The following is a 19430-nucleotide window of genomic DNA, read 5'->3' on the forward strand; positions in this document are numbered from 1 at the left end:
CACCAACCCAGTCTTTGGTAGAACGATAGTATCACAAGACTTTCTATCACACTGCATCTTAACTGCCTTTCAAATGACAAGTATCAAATCAATCGTCAGATTAACTTCTACATGGTTATGTAGGATTCTTTTTGTCATATTTTTTGTTGTAACCAAATCAGCAAATCACTCTTGAAATGAACTAATGACTTAAATTATCTCATGTTATAGAATCCAGTGTTAAAAACAGTCATAAAATATAGATTGTCTTTTTTGTGTTGGTCTGCCTGTAGCCCAGATCTGAATCTTCCAGAGACATTTCCACACGGAGAAGAATTGTTTTTTAAAAAAGGACATTTTAGAGGCCAATAAAAAGCTTGCAGTCTTACCCTGTACAGTGAGAAAGCTTTGTGTTTTTGAAAGACCTTTTCAGCCTTTCAGTTTACCATTTCAAAAAGGTCTTGAAGAATCCTCTAGGAAATTTTCTATATTTAGATTTTTTTTAATCCTAAAAGAGAAATTTCCAATCTAATGATACATTTGGGTCAGAATATATTGTCCAAGAAAATGAAACTTCTTTACTATGCTTTATATTATAAACCTTCTTTAAAAAAAGTTTTATACGACACAAATTTATCTGCAACATTCTTAATAAGTATAAGCGATTAAGTTATGTTATATCTATAACTGCATATTATTTTAGAGTTATTTATTGGCAATACCCTTAAAAATGGCACAGCACAAATCATCCTTGTTTATGTATGTGTGCATACATGTCTTAAATTGTATCAATATTGCCAGATTCCTTACTACCTTGAATTCTTAAGAGCCACACAATTCTATATTTAATTAGACTACATTTTTACAACCTGAACTGAATCCTAATCTAGGATATCTTCTTCCAAAATTAATGAGGATTCTGTAGATACCGGGTTAGAGTTTCATTTCGTCTTTCATCCAGCTCTCTCACTGACTCAGGATGAGTAAGTAACTAGGGCAGATAATAATATTCTAACTATTATTCTTCAGGTGGAAATAAAAGTAATTAAAACTCACTTTTCATTTTATTTTAACCCAAGTGAAACATTCCTGAGCCAAACCTATAAACAATATAACATTAGTTACTTCTCCTTACTCCTTGGGAATCATAATCTATGACTCATATTCTACATACCTGGGAAAGTAGTCATCGGAGTACGTGTATGTTTTATCTGAAAGATATTCAAAATAGACAAATTAAAAGAAATTTTGGCGTACATGTCTTAAACCTTCTAGAGCATGCTCTGAGGGGAGCTTAGCCTCAATGTCAGTTAACATCTTTAATCAAGCCACTTGACCACCACTGTTTGAACTAGGGATAAGGTTATTCTCTGATTTGGGCCAGTCAGGTTCTCTCTTGGTAATCTGGAATGAAAACATGGTGCAGCTTGGCAGTAATGCAGAGCCCAGCTGTGTGGCCATTTCATGCAGGGAAACACCAAGCAGAGTACACTGGAAACCTATCCCTGCCTTTTCTGTGGTTCCAGCCTGTTGTGGGGCCTGGCTGTACTCTCTGCCTTCAGGTTCTACGCAACACCTCTGCTTCCTTCTGACAGATTTCCCTATTTGCCCTTGCTGGTTTGGTTAGGCTTTTCTTCCTTATCAAGAAAAAAAAAAAAAAAAGTCCCTAGAAGACACTTCTATTTATTTACTTATTTATCTAATCTTGGAGTGCCCATTATCATTTCTTGCTATGTGACAACATCATAAAAATAATGTTCAGGAAGTTCCTCTGGTCATGATTACATTTCACCCACATGGTAAAAATAGAGAGGTAAGGAGAGATAAGGGTTCTAGAGAGAAGAAATCTAGAAAAGGTTGGCAACACAGTCTCTAAAAGTAATCAAAACAGTAGAATGGCTTTTAAGGGAAACAGTATGCTGGTCTGCAAAAACCAGACTGACAGGAGATTTGGTGTAAGATTGTAAAATCATGAAAAAAGTAGGGGTCAAATCTCAAAGTATCCACTGTTGAACCTTGGAGGTGGTGGTTCAAAGGCAAATGAAAGGAAGTATTTGTACTTCAAATTAAATATGTGTATTCAAAATTGGAAAAAAATAGTTTCAAGAAATTTTTAGAGAGGCAATAGGGAAAATTAAGAGAAATTCAGAGTTCAGTTTTAATAATTAAGGTCAAAATTATGAAGCAGTGTGTATTACTGGTTTCTCAATAAATTTTCTTTGAACTGAATAGTTGTATATAATACGATATTTATTATATTTTGATTGCATTTTATTAAACCTGGCGTTAAATAAAAACCAAAATCTTGCAAAAGCTATCATATGAAAGTAAAGCCCAGTATTATCTAAGTCTCTGACAGTGACTCAGAGACAATAGCAATCAAATGGTGATCTTTCCGTTTTAACATATGGAAAACACTGTGTGTTGGTAAGAAACTAACAAAAATGTTTCCCAATAATTGAGCAAGTCACCAAACAACTACAAAGACTATTTTTAGTTAGATTTATGTGTGACAGAGTTGTTATTCTCCAGAGAGGTCATTAACTCTTAGAGAAACATTATTAAATAATGTTTCAAACAAATTATTAAAATCACCACATTGGAGGGCGAAATGGATATGTCATGTGTCAATGTGTTTGGAAGAATTCTGTAAAGGACCAAATGCGGGAAGTTTTTGCAAAGCACAAACATCAAGCAGCTATGGGACCGAAAGTGATGAATCCCATTTGGGATCTGTCAGAAATATGTTTCTTCTAGCCCACAGTAAATGTCTTACCGTGGACTGCATCTAAAAGATGCAGCTGTTTTCAACTACCTTCGGACTAGTTTTGTGAATATGAATGCAACATGGATGTGGGGAGAAACCTAGAGAAGTCTACTGTTGCACAGTATCCATAAGTTAATGGAAGCCCAGCAAAATCAGAAAGCTTGAGAAATGTAAAAAATATCAATAAGCATAGGAATAAAAATTAGTTAATATAGATTAGAGAATTGTTAACTGGAAAATATAAAGTATGTATTGATTTCTTTTTATATGAAGTACATGTTTATACTCAGGTCATTAATTATTATTCAGATTTGTCTGGAATTAAAGTGCATACACAAGAATTTAGCCCACCTGTAGCCTGAGGTATCATGGAACAAATTCAGGGTTAGGAATCAGAAGACACTGGATTTGGGTACCAGCTCTTCAATGCATTTCATTGCAAATGAACATGAAAATCATTGCAAAACTGATTCTTAGTTTATCAATAAAATACTGTTAATAATGCCTGTATCATGGAGTAGATGTGGAAGATAAATGAAATAATTTATGTAAAAACATTTTAGAAAATGACAAAGTTGGTTATCACTATTATATTTCTAAATCCATATCGTGCAGCAAGCCACGTTTAATTGTGCTGATTTGAATTGCGAAGTTTCTTCATTAAATGGATTAGCTGAAAAGTAGTTGATATAATTTAAATGCTATTTGAAAGATAAAAAAATTATAAGTAAAGCTTGATTTGAAATGAAATAATCAAATCTCACCTTTCGCAAGAAGATTTTCACCAATTGAGTAGTAAATTCAAAGAAAAGATAAAAACAAACAAAAAATAATGACAGTACTTAAATAGAATAAAAAAAACTAGGTATGGAGTAAAAATGTTTCTCCAAACAGACCAATAGTTCTTAAAGATAATGTGGATTTTCCATTTGGAGGTGCTTAGAGTATGAATGATGGTGCCTGGAAAATACACTGCTGTAATATGTAAAAGGATAGTTCTATAGAAGGAAAAGGAAAATGTAGTTCAATGTATTAGCAGCAGAGAAAAGCAAATAAATAAATAAATACTTAAAAGATTTAGACCAAAAAGCTTTGTGTGAAAAAGGAAAGAGAAACAACTATATAAAGGCTACAATATAATAATGTGATGCTTAGGTGGAATGAAAGGGAACTAAAACAATGTGAAGAAGGAGAAAATAAGTAATGGGTAAAGGATATTACACATCAAAACCAACTGTATTGAAGAAGCACCCTGAAAGGGAACCTTAAAAGTTCGAGGTCACCACATCACATTACTCTTAACATTTAAATGTATAATCTGGAGTGGGACAATCAGTACTTGCGTGGTTTTAGTTTTACAATACTTACCATAAGAAGTGTGATAGAATATGATCTCTTTCAATAGAGGTATAGCAGTCAAAGGTTTAGAGATTACGGCAAAGGAGAAAGGTCTGCAAGCTCAGGCTCCCGAAAAGAGCTTGCTCTGTCCTCAGGCCTTATAGGTTTATTTAAAAGTAACTGGCATGATTTAAAACCTACTTAAACATTTCAGTTATATTTAATAAAATCAAACACAGTTTTTATTTTATTATAAAGCAGTTATGTTTGCAAGACTCTGTGTGAGAAAAGCTGGGTGAGTTTTCATAATCCTCTCTTGTGATTCAGATATAAACACTGTGGTCAGGTTCATGGTTGAAAGGGTGTGAGCTAACATTTTCTTTTATGTTTTCCCCTTTATAGTGTTCACTCTTCCATGTGCGATACATAACAACAAGAAACAAGAACACATGGTTTGAACTCCATAATACAAATTTTATGATACATTTTTAATGTGAAATATGTGCCATAATTTTCTAGCAAATAGGAGATACACTGATAGGACTTTGATGTATGAGCAAACCATGCAGTTCTTTATCCTTCTCAAAACAGAGAAGAAAGATTAGATAAAGAATATTTTGGGGACTTAAAGGAAGAAAAAGTGAATGCATTCCTATCAGGAAAAGAAATAAATATAATCCTACTAAAGAACAGATTTGGACAAAGAATCACATACAAATGAAAGATTTATTTTGGGGGAAGGAGGACTCCATTTCAAAGCTTCTACCTAGCCCTGCTACAGAAAACATCAAGGAGTGGCTTATCTTGTCTATCTGATTGAATGTGTAGATACTGCATTGTTGCTGGGATAGAGATTTTCTTTTTTAAGCTATTTAATACACCTGCAAAACTTACTCACTAACTGTTTGCCAAGGTGGAGTCATATCTTGCAAGTTTCTTAGCCACAAAGAATAGCACAAAGACATAGAAATAAAAAGCTACATAAGGCCAGGTGCAGGGGCATTGTGTACACAGACCAAGGGGCAGAAAAACTGGCTAATATGATGCAATCTCTTCTAGTCTGTCTGTCCAGGAGAAACAAAGCAGTGAGGAGTCTTCAGGAGGACCGAAAAGGAGTCAAACAGTTTGCAGAGCTAATCCCAAATCCACTTGGAATCTCTGGGTGAGAAAGACAGACAGTGCTGTTTGCTTTTATGAGGTAGAAAGGATGGGTCATTAGTAATACTTGAGTGGTTGGGAATGGACTGCAGAGAGAAAAAGGGGAGATGGGATAAGAACAAAGGGCCTTATTTGGCAACAACAAACACTGTTCCAAGGCTAATCTTAAATTTGCACATCTATAAAGTGCAAGACCCAGGGTCGTGTGCTCCGCCTAAGGAGTAAAGATCGAGTGAAGTCTCAGTCTTCTTTTGTTTTTTTTCTGGATCCATGAGCTCGGGGGTGAGCCTACCCATGACCCAACCCAAGTCCCGGTGGTGGAGGTGGGTGGTACCATAATTCCTAGCAGATTGCAGGTCTAGGGTATTCAGGGTGGGGTGGGGTGTGGGGGAAAGAGGGTGTCCTAAAAGGATGGGAAGGTGCACATGAGGGTATGAGATAACACTCCATCCCTATACTTGACCCAGTGCTGAAAATTGTGACTCCCCTGCTGGACACTTCATCCTGCCTGGAGTAGTCAGACAGAGTCTGTGGGACCTGGCTCAGACCTGGGTAAGGGCGTAGTGTCTTTGGCTGGTGGGAGTGATGGTGCAGTGCAGTAGTGAGGGGCCTGAGCATCAGGGGGCTGTGGTGGAGACTGGAGCACTCTGGCATGTCTCCACTCCCCTCTCTCTAGGTGTCTTTTTCTCCCCCTCCCACTGGCGTCTCTGTCTTTTTCACCATCCTTAGAAAGGGAGAGGCAGGGCTCTGCTGCAGGGCAATCCGCTGGGCTCATATGCATCTGTAGGGCATAGGATCACCATGAAGGAGTCGGTGAGGGTACAGAAGAGGGATGTGTTCGAGAAGTCTTTAGCTCTTTACTGCTCAGATAAATTAATTGGAGACAGACTAATATTTAGAACCAACTCCATGGAAGCCTACAGAAAACTCTCTAAAATGAACCTGTATGTTCACAGACTTGAACACAACCGTTATCACTAAAACTCAGGTTATTGTACAGGCATGTTAAATAATAAAGAGACGGGGGCAGGAAATGGGATGAGAGCTGGAGAGGGCTTAGAGAGTTTAAGGATGGTGGGAGGGGTGAAAAAGCCAGAGAAACTAATGTTCACTGAAATAACAGACATTAAAATTAAATGAAGCCATAATAAACCTCTAACAAACATTTGTGGAAGGAGCGGAAGAAGGAAGCACCCGGGCCACCAGGAACAGTGACGTGGGCTGTACCCTATCCAGGACCCACCTACTAAATCCTCATTACTGTGCTAAGGTATCTACATACTTCTCACAAGAACTCCATGGTCTAGATAGTATTTCCCACATTTTGTAGATAAGGAATCTGAAAGTCAGAGAAGTTACGTTCCTCAGACAAGTTCTCCCAGGTAGATATTGAAAACAGAGTTCTAATACAGGTCAGCTTGACTTCAAAAGCCGTGATTTTAAAAACAATTGAGGGAACTGAAATTGATTTTTAAAAGTACGTCAATAAATGTCATTCACAATTTCCTGTTTTTTTTAAGCGTTCTTTCCCACTCTGTTGATTTTAGGCAATAGAGTCACGTATAGCATGCCTGGGTTTGTACAATTAGAAAGAAGAAAAAAAAAAAATCTGCCTTTGTAAAAAAAGAAAAGCCTGCTTTTTTTTAGTTAGGCAACTGTCTTTTAACAGTGGTCAACTAATCATCACAAGCAAATAACTCCCCCCAAAACTTTGTATGGTAGCAAAACGGTATGAATATGGGTAAATAAATTCCAATACACAAACAACCAAAAATGAGAATTGGAAAACCTATTCACCTTGTGTTGTAATAGACTGGTACAGCCAAATAGTTCTGGGCAGAAGTAATAGGTCAGTAAAATTAGACCAGCCCTGGTCTTGATCACATTGATAAAAAGTGATTCTAAACATACATATTCCCCACAATTCAATGCAATCATAGGGCTGAAAAAAAGGACTATTTAGGTTGAAAGTATATAGGTCAAATTTGCTAAATAAAATTTAAGTTAAACAGTTGGGTTTACATTAAACACATAAAACCGCTTGTTCCCTGGCCCCATACATATCTCCAGAGGATTTCGGCCGGAATCAAGCAAGAGTGAAGTACTGGCTCAGATAAATTCTTGTCCTGGTTCCCACCTTAAATTATTTCATCTCTTACAGATCTCAGTTCACCTTTTACTAATTCAGGTGACAATATTATCTGCATTCATAAAATACTTTAATAAAATAATTGAAGTGTAGTCATCTTAAGCTATTACACAAAGAAAAGTGCTACTCTTAGCTCTCTTCTTTCTATAAAGGAAGGAAACTTTTTAGAAGATGTCTGATGGGTCATCTTGCCCTGACATATAAAGTTTGTTAGTCTGAAAAATATTTGAAAATAAAAAATAACTACTGAAATCATTGCTAATGAAAATGTGTTGCTTACCTGGAATTTCATCTTTGGCATAGAAATGATATAATAGAGAGCCTAAAAGAGTGTTGGGTTTCTGGCTGAGGACATTTGGTCAACAGTGTAAAAGTAGCATGTGCTGGTGGAAACTGTTTTAAACAGATAATTAGAAAAACTGAGCATTTATCCTTGATTTTGGTATTGAATAGATGTGAGACCTCAGCCATGTCACTTCATTTGCTAGTGACTCTCATCTTTTTTTTTCAAATCTGTATGACAATAATGCCTTCTTCATACCTTACATTAGCATTATCAACACTTAAGACACTCTTAAGCGGATCAAGGACTCTCTCAGGAATCTGAACATTGTTCTAATTTAGCTTCATGTACTTTTACTTGGACACATGTACTTAACTTAGTTTTGTTAACTTTGCTTTATTTATTTTTTAAAGAAAATGTATTTACCTTTTCTTTTCTATTTGTTTACCACTTAAATGTCCTGCCCCCAAGAGTTTTTTGGTTCTAGAATATTAAGAGCACTCCAAGAAATAGCTGAACTTTCATTCCTCCATTCACCTGTCATTGTATTCAGCATACATACCCATGTTGAGTGCCTACAGTGTGCAAATATTGTGCCACTTGATGCGCACCACACTAATTCAATCACGGCACAAGAGGGTGAAAGCCACGGGGTTAATACTTCTGCCCAGCTTAATGGAAAGAAAAGCCGTCGGTGGCAGATCTTAGACTCTGGGAGTGTTTGATAAAAAGCCCGTGGTTCAGTCTATTGCTTTTCCAGTTCCCTTCTGATCCCAACCAAGCCTGCTGCACTCTAGAGGCCAACTGTTGCTGAGAAGTTTGAATAGACTTGTGTGGAACCTTAAAGACCTAGTCTTCACTCTTCTCATCACACACCAGAAAGAACCTTTACAGATGCTCCAGAATAGGCTACAATTTCATGAGTTGTTCAACTGGAGGAGGAAGATGGAAAAATACATTTTCCCAGGATAATCCCTTCCTACGCTATACCCTCTAGTAGAAATAAAGCTAAAATTGGGATTCTGTTTGCATTTCTAACATGATTACATGTTTAAATTAAGAGAACCCTCAGCATGAAAAAAAAGTACCAAATAGATTTTCTACAGATAAAAATATCTTATTGAATAACATTTCATAAAATCGTCCTATTCTGTAGGTTTTCCAGTGACTCAATATCCGCTCAAGCAGGTTTCATATGGCTATTTCTGAAAATGTCTTACCTTGTCGCTGCTTTTCCACATAGTGGGAAATGTTGAAGATAAGCGATATAGTCAGAGCTAAACCCAAGAAGGCTAGAATTGCCCAGACATAAAAGTGGCATTCAGAGTTTTCTGTGAACAGAAGAAAACACACGCTTAATATAGTAGCTGCATACTCATTTGTTTTGAGCTAGGTATTCCCACAATTAAAACCACTGTGTTTATTCACAACAAAGGACAAATCTCTGTCAAGAAATTAGTTAGCATTGACAGCCAAAGGCTTTTTACAGATTTCAGAATGGGTATTCAAATTCCCGCCTGGGTAAAAGGAAGCAAGTGTCCCACATTCTTAGTAAAGATGAAATGGAAGACATTTTTAGTCTAGCTACTAAGATTTGACAAATAGTGACAGGTTATAAAAACTTTGGTTCAAAATTAAGAACTTCCATATTATGCAGAGTCATAATAGGCTATACTTTTCCCGTTTCTTTAATCCTTTGTCTGTAGTCATATTGAATCCATGCTTTCATTATTACGGAGAATCACTTATCACCTTCTACTAATCCCAGTACTGTAGGACACTGTGTGTTGGGATAAAACAATAATACTGGAATAATAGTAACCCAGTTTTGTCAAGACTGGCCATAAGGAGTTTTCTCATACTATTTAGAGCTCCATGAGCAGATAATGGAGGGTTGATTCTGCTCTTCCCCTCTGCGAAGGCCTCTTTTTTCATTCCTGAGCTGTAAAGGGGGTTTTGTGGGATATTGCCTGTCAGTTGCCCTTGATTATCTATGGCAATCTTTACACGTATATAAGTGACTACTAAGATAATTAGCCTAATTACAAATATATTTGTAAATATATTATAAAATATGAGATATAGTTACATACATATATAATATTTGGCTAATTATCTTAGTAGTCATGTACCCATGTGAATACTGACCCCAGAAAAATAACTTGTGATTGTATAATGCTATATATTTATGTATTCAGTCAGTATCTCTTCTGTGCCAGGAACTATGCCCTATATTAGGGAATCAAAGGTAAAGAAAACAGAATCTTTGCCCTCAAGGAACTCTGTTTAGTTGGGGATGTGAATGTGTGAGCATATAATTAGAAATGCAATGTGAAAATAGCTACAATAGAGATTATGTTCCTTCATAGTCCCAACTCTCTCTCTGTGGCTGCCTAGAACATTTTAAGCCCTCTCAAAGAAATCCAAATACGTTAAACACAAAAAGCAGAAGAGGCAAAATCTTTAATAGGAGGGAAATTAGCTTTACTTCCCTATAGCCTGTCTTTAAACCATCAAATAAAGACTCCCTAAATCCAGATGTTCTTTGTGTTGCTCTATTTTACTTATTTTCTGAATCTCAGATTTGACGTTTGAGTTGTTAATTTTCTTTGAATTCTTAACATTGCAGTGGTGGTTGAACTGCCCTCTATGTATTTGAGTTGCTTTATTTATTTATTGGCATCATTTATTTTTAAATGAGCATAGTTAGGCATAGTGGTGATTAAATATATATTTATTTATGATATAGATGTACATATTCATATATGCATATAATTTGCATATCACTTATTCATCTATACATTGCTTTTGTTTGAACTAGTTTGTGTCTCTTTTAACACCTGTCTACTAATGTCTGCTACCTCCTTAATTTTGTACCATGTAGTTAGATGTTCAAAATACTATATGCTCCACAGAGAATAGGACCATTTCTGCCTTCTACTCTGCTGTGCCAGACATATACTACAGGATTTATAAAAATTTTTCAAGAATTAATAAATGGGAAAAGTTAACTGATAATGGTAGTGAAATGAGTGGTTTCATTTTCTTTCAGGGAATTTTTATATTTCATAAAGTATTAGAAAACTGAGAAGACTTGAGCAGTCTTTTATCTTCTGCAATAGAGCTACCAATTAATTTGGTTAAAAACACTAACATTTGGAGGCACCTAATTTATCATCATGAACATAATCCCATAAATACTTACAGGATTCTATAATATAATAAACTATTTTAAATATATTAAAAATTCTAGTTATATGATACTGCACATATTTTTAGATTTGATTTTTGTCTAATTGTTTATTTAAAAAACAAGTGCCTGCTGAGTATAAATTTTAAAAATTCCAACCATCAAATATAGAATAACACTTAAGGTCCTCTATTAAAACATAAATGGGACACTAATATTACACTTATTAGCCTTTTTAAAAAAACTCACCACTGTGTTTGGGGGATTTTTACCATGTTAGTATGTTATTTTCAGTTTTTGCATAGAATTTCATAGTGTTACTGTAATATAATTTATATACCCAATTCTCTAAGATGGACATTCTGATTTTTAAAACATTTTTCTTACAAACAATAACGCAAGAAACTCCATTGGATAGACATTTTCCATGTATGTAGACTTATCTGGAGAAAGGTTCCTGGGAGTAAAATTGCTGGGTTAAAGCAAATTTTTAAGGCAAACTTTCAGAGCTCGATTGTTCCCCACCTCCTGTTGATAATAACCCCTTTCAGGTGGTTGATTTAACTATCATGGTGAACAATCGGGCCAGCAAGCTGTCTCACTTGCCAGATGGGTCTCAGTTTCCCTCTTTGCTGTCACAGTATAGGGTTATTAATTTCTGATTTCTGTTATTAAAGTAATGATTAAATTAATGATTCTATTATTAAAGAGTTTTCTTCTTTTCTTTTCCTTGTGTATGTCCCTTAAGGACCCACAGTCTAGATACAGTTCTAAGTTCATTCACATTTTAAAGCAATTTGAGTGCACGCTATATTTTCTACTGTGGTATGTTACAACTATCATTTTAGGTTATTCACTCAGCCAAATGTAGACTCTCATCACTCACCCTCTACAGTCAGTGTTTGGTGACACTGAAATAAATGAACTTTAATTGCTACAAAGAGGCCAGACTTATTATACACATCATGTATGTTCAAAGTTAAAAACAATTAGTAAACTCAGATAAGCAAAACAAAAAGATAAGAATCAACTCTAATCCTACTATCAAGAGACAATCACTGTGAACACCTTGGTTCATACAATTCCAAACTTATTATTATTTTATGAGTAGAAGTTGTTATGGTCGGAGGCATAGGATTTAGTTATACTGACTACACTGTTATTTACATTTCCCCTGATAATTTTATAGCATGAGTCTTTTCCTATAAGCAAAATATTCTTCCATTTCTTTTAGCTGCTGTCTATTCCACTGTATGGATTTTCCATTATTTATTTATTTGTTTGTTTGTTTATTTATTTATTTCCGGACGCGCAGGCTCAGCGGCCATGGCTCACGGGCCCAGCCGCTCCGCAGCATGTGGGATCTTCCTGGACCGGGGCACGAACCCGTGTCCCCTGCATCAGCAGGCGGACTCTCAACCACTGTGCCACCAGGGAAGCCCCCATAATTTATTTAATCAATCCCTTATCGTTAGACATTTAAGTTGCTTCTAATTTTTAGTTATATAAGAAATCTTGTGATGACTAGCTTTAGCTAAAACTATACACCCAACCTTAATTTTTTTTAAGGTAAAAATTCCTGAAGGTGAATTGCTGGATCAAAGGACATGCACATTTCAAAGAATTTTGGTGTCTTGAAGGCCAATATTTTAAAACACAATACTAAGCAGACCCTGCTCAGGTCAATTTGGCCTCTTTTCCTATTAGTTCAGTTGGCCCTGACTTTATGTTGATAGCTCTTTCCATTAATCCTTGCTCCATCAAGCACCACTCTTAACCCAGCTACTATCTTTACACACATGATCCCCATACACTCTTCTCCTCCATGGTTTCTGGAGAAAGTTGTCCCTTTGTTTTTTCTTTGGAGCCTGTGACATAGGTCCTTCAGGAGAAGGTACCTGCTCCTATCTCTTCCCTAAACATAGAGGATGTAACACTTTTCTTTCCTTACCATAAGTAATTTCTGCAAAATGTTACTTTAAGTTTCCTGCCTGTCTTTTAGGACTTACCTACTATATCCACCCAATAATATACCATGCTTCAACCATTCTGAAGCACTTGCAATTTTCAGTAGATACCATACTTACCATTTCATGCCTTTATGTCTGTTTATTTGCCCCTTTTCCTGAAATACTTTCCGCCTTGGCCATCTGACAAACTCCTAGTCATCCTTCAAAAGTACCTTCTTTCTGAAGAACTCACTCACTAGACTGTGAGCTACCCAAAGGACAGAAAGAATGATTTATTGATCTTTATCTTCATTCTTTAATTTCCTCATTATACCTATTGTTATGGGTATTTGTTAAGACATATAATGAAATTTGTAGAATAGCATTTCTTACTAATAGATGCTCAATAAATGGTAGCTATTGTTATTATTATTATCTTACTACTAGTAAGACTCCCACTATTATTTTGGCAACCTATTCAGCACAAAGTAGGTGCTCACTAAACATGTGCCAACTAAGTAAATGAAGAGTGGATGAAGAAGGATAAATGTAATAACCAGGGCCAACAGAAAGGTTCTGATCAAGTATGACATCTAGACACATCCACAACCCAGGAAAAGACCAAGTGAAGATTCTGCTACATTTGTCTCTAGTACTATTGAGAAAGGATCTATCTATCTCCCAGCAGGTGGAAAACAGATCGCTGTGAGGAGAGTGTTCACTGTAGCTTTGGTGAAACTACTCATCAACCACAACCTAATTCTCTCTGCCCAGAATCTATATTGCCAAACAAATCTAATGATTATTATTTGTTTCCTAGAAAACTTGGTACAGGGAAGTTGGAGCTAACAGCTAGCTATCTGATTAGATTTATAGGGGTGATAACAACTATAAAGGTAAAATTTTATTTTCTTGTTTAGAAAAATCAGTCTTTGGGAAGTTTGATTAGTGTCATTAAAATCTCCAGAAAAAGAAATTTAGAAAATAACACTAGCTGAGGTCTATTGCAACTCTAGGACATATATGCTTGCATAAAACTTGGATGCTTGCATAAAACGTAAGAGTCAGGGTGAGTGGAAACAATCTCTTCACAGACCACATAATAATTTTGAGAAGCATGAAATGGGGATGTGCTTCCATTCTCTTTTCTTCAACCTTTACCTTAAAGACCTAATATGTTTGTTTTGACATATTAAATGCACACTCTCCTACTATGAGAACAGAAAAATGGATGTTTTCCTGTATGCTCTCAACATGGTTCTACCAGCATAAACCAAGAGTAACCTCATGAAATTGTTGTTTTGTCTAGCCATTGTCAGAGAGAGAATGACTGAAGATTTACTACTGCACTTAAAACTCAAATTATTGTTTTTGGTAGATGTTCTTTATTATTTCTTTTTATTTTCAGCCTAGAAATTATATACCATAATACAAAGTAGTATAGTATAACTTACCTGAGAACACAACACATTGACCAAAAAGCTGCACTGCTTAAAATTAAGAATTTGATGGATGTTTTGATAACTTACCTGTAGCCAAATTGGGTGACTTGTAACCTTGCTTTAGAAATAGTCCAGTCTAGAATTATTGCATCAAATCCCCATGACATATTTTAGGAATTTGTTCATTCATTTATACACATGCTTAAAGGGTACAAAACTGATTTTGGGAGGAGATTTTTGACCCTCCCTGTAGGTTTTCCCTGGATCAACCTCTAAATGGTGGCTTCGATGATTTCTGTACTGGGACATGTGCCAGTTATGTACCCAAGATTTCTTAAGGGAATATCAAACTTGCTTCCATCTCAGCTGATGACCTGCCTAAAATAGAAACAGAGAACTAAACTTCAGGTTGTAGCCAGAAAATAAAAATTAACTCTCTGTTGCTCTTTTTGTTTTCTTCCATTTCTACATTTTCTGTCTTTGTTATCAGAGCAAAATAAAACTCATTCTAAGAAAAAGAACCAACTGTATGAAACTTGCTGTTGAATTTATTAATTATAGAGATGCTATGGACTAGAAGATATTGCTTAATACATCACTTGGTATCAAGTATAAGAAGCTGAGGATCTCCTCAAGAACACGTTCATTTTTACTCTTATAATCCATGTGAATATTGTCACTGGTCATCTGTCTGGCCTTGCGTATCATCTGACACACACTCTATCTTAACTAAGTCTCTAGGAATTATATGCTACTCATATTTGTGAACTAATCGTACACCTTGCTCCTTATTCTCTCTTTGTGTTGATGTATTTGGTTGTCCTTTATACTGTTCTGTGTACTTCTAATACCACTCTTTCTGAGGGAAGGGTAAGAGAGCAAATAAATACATAGAAAATTATAACAAATCTCTAGAATTTATTACCCTTGGGAGAATTAATAAAATCAATCTCCTTCATACTTAGTTTTTTTCCATTTCTCACAGCATCTAGTATTTAGTATATACTGTGGTTTGGGTAAATAAAATATAGCACAGTATAAAAAGGTGTACTTCAGGGCTTCCCTGGTGGTCCAGTGGTTAAGAATCCACCTTCCAATGCAGGGGACGCCGGTTCAATCCCTGGTCAAGGAGCTAAGTTCCCACATGCAGTGGGGCAGCTAAGCCTGTGCACCGCAACTACTGAGCCTGCACACTCTAGAGCCCTTGCACCACAACTAAAGAGAAACCTGTGTGCTACAATGAAAGATCTCTCGTGCCGCAGTGAAGATCCCGCATGCCACAACTAAGACCTGACACGGCCAAATAAATAAATAAATATTAAAAAATAAAAAGGTATACTTCAAGGCAGTAAGCAGAAAGCCCTAATTTCATTTAAAAAATTACACTAATTCTAGCTAGAAATTATCCTATCATTCGCAAAAATTATATTTCAATTAGAAATTTTCCTTTCTCCTTTTTAATTAAAGGGTGCACTGAAAAGTTGTATTAGTCCATTAATTGCTACAAGAAGACAATTTTTCTCTCAGCTACAAAGAAATAATCAAACCAATATCATAAGACTACACTTACACTAAAGGCTTTAGGAAAGTCCCTAATAATTTTCATGAAATATGTCAGCAACTCCAAGGTAAGAACATGGACTACACTGCACAGTCCTTTAGGGCTGGGTTTTGTCTTTGCTGTAACAGTAAATTTGTTTTACATAATCAATTGGAGGCCTTTTAAAACACAGGCTGAATTCTAACGTGGGGGTTGGTTTAGCATGGTCTCCAGTGTTCCTCTCTTTCTAGGAGTCTGTGATTCTTTTCTAACCCTTCTGCTTTCCAAGATATTTTTCTTTTGTAATGTGATCTGAGTTACAAATAGGAAGATTTTCATTTAGAAGCTTTGTATTTCATCACATTCTTGGTATCTTTCATAATTTGTTGATTGACAACAATAAATGCCCCCATCTTGATAAACGAAACAAAACACACAGAGATAAGAAGATATTGAATAGCTAAATGATGGAGACTTTCAACTTGAATGGTAGATTTGTGTAAATGTTCACATACACACACTCACATACATACTTTGCACCTCCCCTTACCCAGTTACTTTCCATATGTAGTATAGAAAGTACTCTAGCCCCATGTGGGTATCTATTCAATACAGACAGTCCCTCTTATAATAGTGCATGTGCAAAGTACCTAAAAATTCTTGCCTGACAAATGCTATCTTTAGTATCATTATTCATTAATTGCAATTACTTTCATTTACGTAGCTTTTATCAATTTAAAAAGAACTCCTACACAATTTTAATTTAACTATTTGTACTGTTAAAAAGCCAAAAGCATCAGGAAGTTGTTAGTGAGGCAATGACAGCTAGGAAAACTATGATTTCAGTTTCTAAACAGCTTTCAACTACCAGGGGCTAATAGTAGTAAGTTTAATTATAAGACCTCTGACTCATTTAAAGCCAAAAGTTCTTGGCAGGTGCTGTCTTTGGAATTCACAATTACATGTACTCTGGAAGGAAACCCAGCTAAGCAAATGTAATGTCTTTCTGCTGGCAGGTTTGATTCATACAGGAGCCTTTACTTAAACAATTAACAATAGAAAAGCAATACATATAATGCCTTAACTATTTCTCCTTCAGAGGATCTGTAACTGAGACAAGTGTGTGAGTTTATAGTATATAGGATATGGCTTTCCTTGATGGTTTCTCTTTCTTGGCTTGTAAACTCTCTCAGAGCAGTGACCATCTCTTCTTTGCATTCCATGAATGTATATATTTATTTTAGGCACCCTAGAAAGTTCAACATGAAAGTTCTGATATTACAATCCCCATGGATTCTACTCATAAAATGAATGTTTCCTACTGTGGTGATCGATTGGTGTCAAACTAGGCACATGCTTGATGACTCTTTGATGTGGCATGTTGTCACTGTCCACACAGCCTCTGCCACCACTGTCCATCCCCATCATCCCATCAGTAAAAGGCATTAGAGTTGTGGACTAATCACTGGAAGAGATTCTCAAATCTAGTCCCAGGCTTTCAAGTAAATAAGATACTGGTTTTTTTTGTTTTTTGGGTTTTTTTTTTTGCAGTACGCGGGCCTCTCACTGTTATGGCCTCTCCCGTTGCGGAGCACAGGCTCCGGACGCACAGGCTTATCAGCCATGGCTCACGGGCCCAGCCACTCCGCGGCATGTGGGTTCTTCCCGGACCGGGGCACGAACCCGCGTCCCCTGCATCGGCAGGCGGACTCTCAACCACTGCGCCACCAGGGAAGCCCTAAGATACTGTTTTTAATGCAAAATTTGAAAACTGCCAAATTTAAATGTGTCTATTATGAATAGAAGGTTATTTGAGAAGTGAATGATGTGTGTCAGGGAGGGGCCATGATGGGGAGAGGGACAATGGCAATGTGAAGCTTTGGAACATCTGTTTTCAAACAGTATAGGGAAAGAGGAGTGTAGTCACTTACTAGCTGTGTGACTTTCTGCAAAACACTGACCCTCACACTAAGCCAGCTGTAAAACTGGAGTTCAGATCCCCACCTGTGTGACATGAAGGTCCCCTCTTTCTAGTACATCACGATTCCTCTTAACCAATACCTGCTGAATTTAATGGAGGAAAGTGGACATACAGGAGTGAGATGGAGGGTAGATTTTAAGACAGTATGTTATGATTCCTCCAGTACTAGACTCTGTCTCTTTCATAATTAAACTTGGAATTGGTAAACTTGGGAAATCCTATTGGGATTGAAGTGCTGCCAAATTCCCTGCTGTAGACAAACCTCTCTTTATCTGTATGTAGCTGCTCCATTTTGTATATGTACTTATTGTTTCCTATTGGAGAAGCACCTTGGTAAGAGCCTCTGAAGATGGCATGGGTGTGTGGAAACTGTCATCCAACAAAATACTGTAACTACTATGTTTCTTTAATGTTTTTAAGAAGGCCTGTTAATTTTTTCTCTCTTCTTTTTAATTCAGGAATGCTGAATAAATTAAATGAAAAAAAATGCCTGGAAAAGAGTCCAATATTTATTTATGTATTATTAACTAGCAATTTGTGGATATTTATTTCTCAGAGCTGTGACCTTTAAGTGGCAAACATTCCTGGGTCAAGTTTTCTTGAAATCGCCTGTCAAATGTTACCTAAATTAAGTGATGAAACACTGTCTTTGACCTATTTTTAATTTAAAGAACATCTGAGTTTAAAAGATGGTTCATAAATCAGTCCTATCTAGTCTCTAAAAGACAGGCTTTCATTGTTCTCAAAAGGTGATTGAGGCTCACGGGAAGAGAAAAGTGAGAAAAGACAATGAAAATCCTTTTTTTGAAAAACAGCGAGGTGTAACTAAATTGTGAATCATTGTTTAAACTAAATTAATGGTAGCCCAAAGGAGTTGTTTTTGCCTTTGATTTAGCTAATATTGATTTTATGTGAATGCAGAAGCACAGTAGAAAGTAGGATGCTGGCACATTTATTGATGCAGTGACTACAAGGCATATACGTAGGAGAAAAGGAAAGACTTGGGTTTTTCTTTTCATACATTGTTTTACTCAACTAGGAATAATCTCACTTTTCCATTGTGTTCACAGTTATTTTCTTTTTTACTTCACCTATCTAATGTAAAAAATACTATAATCTGAGTCTCTCCTTTCACATTAAGGATTTTTGATTTTTGGTTTTGTTTCTTGGCTTTTAAGATCTATGAGGCTTTAATGGCAAATACTGTATACATTTTATCTCTTCTGTGGAACCGTAGGTCTTAACTGACAATGGAGGAGCTCCTGTATAGCACCTGAAGGGATCTAAACATAAACTATGAAATACTGTGAAGGAAATTTTATCATCCCTTCCAAATTTAAAATTAATTAATGAGAAATAGTTGAACATCATATTCACTGCCTTTGGCCTTCCCACCCTTGCCAAGTTCCCCATGACTGTCAGCTCATAGCAATTGTTCATAGTATTGCTAAGTCCATTTCTTGCAGGGCACTAGCAAAACTGGAACAATTGTTTTTTTTCTTTGCTAATATATGTACCTGGAAAAGATAAAGAGAATTGTGAAAACCATACATCAGTTTATGTTCCCTGTGTGATTAATCCAATCAATCAGTTTTAAAATCCATGGAACAAAACACTGGGAAACAAATTCACAGGAATTAAAATATCTATTATC

The 19430-nt window shown here is 36.1% G+C and overlaps 1 protein-coding gene across 1 annotated transcript in view; it reads right to left on the reverse strand.

Annotated features, from left to right (window-relative positions):
• The window catches only part of TRAT1 (T cell receptor associated transmembrane adaptor 1), a 30632-nt gene extending 13412 nt beyond the window's left edge, over nucleotides 1–17220 (reverse strand). Inside the window, exons 1-3 of the mRNA XM_065875873.1 lie at nucleotides 17118–17220; nucleotides 8895–9005; nucleotides 1154–1190 (exon numbers count right to left, since the gene is read on the reverse strand). Of these exons, the coding sequence (XP_065731945.1) occupies nucleotides 1154–1190; nucleotides 8895–9005; nucleotides 17118–17220 (251 nt within the window). The remainder of the gene's footprint in view (nucleotides 1–1153; nucleotides 1191–8894; nucleotides 9006–17117) is intronic.
• Between the last annotated feature and the right edge of the window lie 2210 nt (nucleotides 17221–19430).

This window comes from Phocoena phocoena, chromosome 4 (genome assembly GCF_963924675.1).
Source record: "Phocoena phocoena chromosome 4, mPhoPho1.1, whole genome shotgun sequence".
NCBI lineage: Eukaryota > Metazoa > Chordata > Mammalia > Artiodactyla > Phocoenidae > Phocoena > Phocoena phocoena.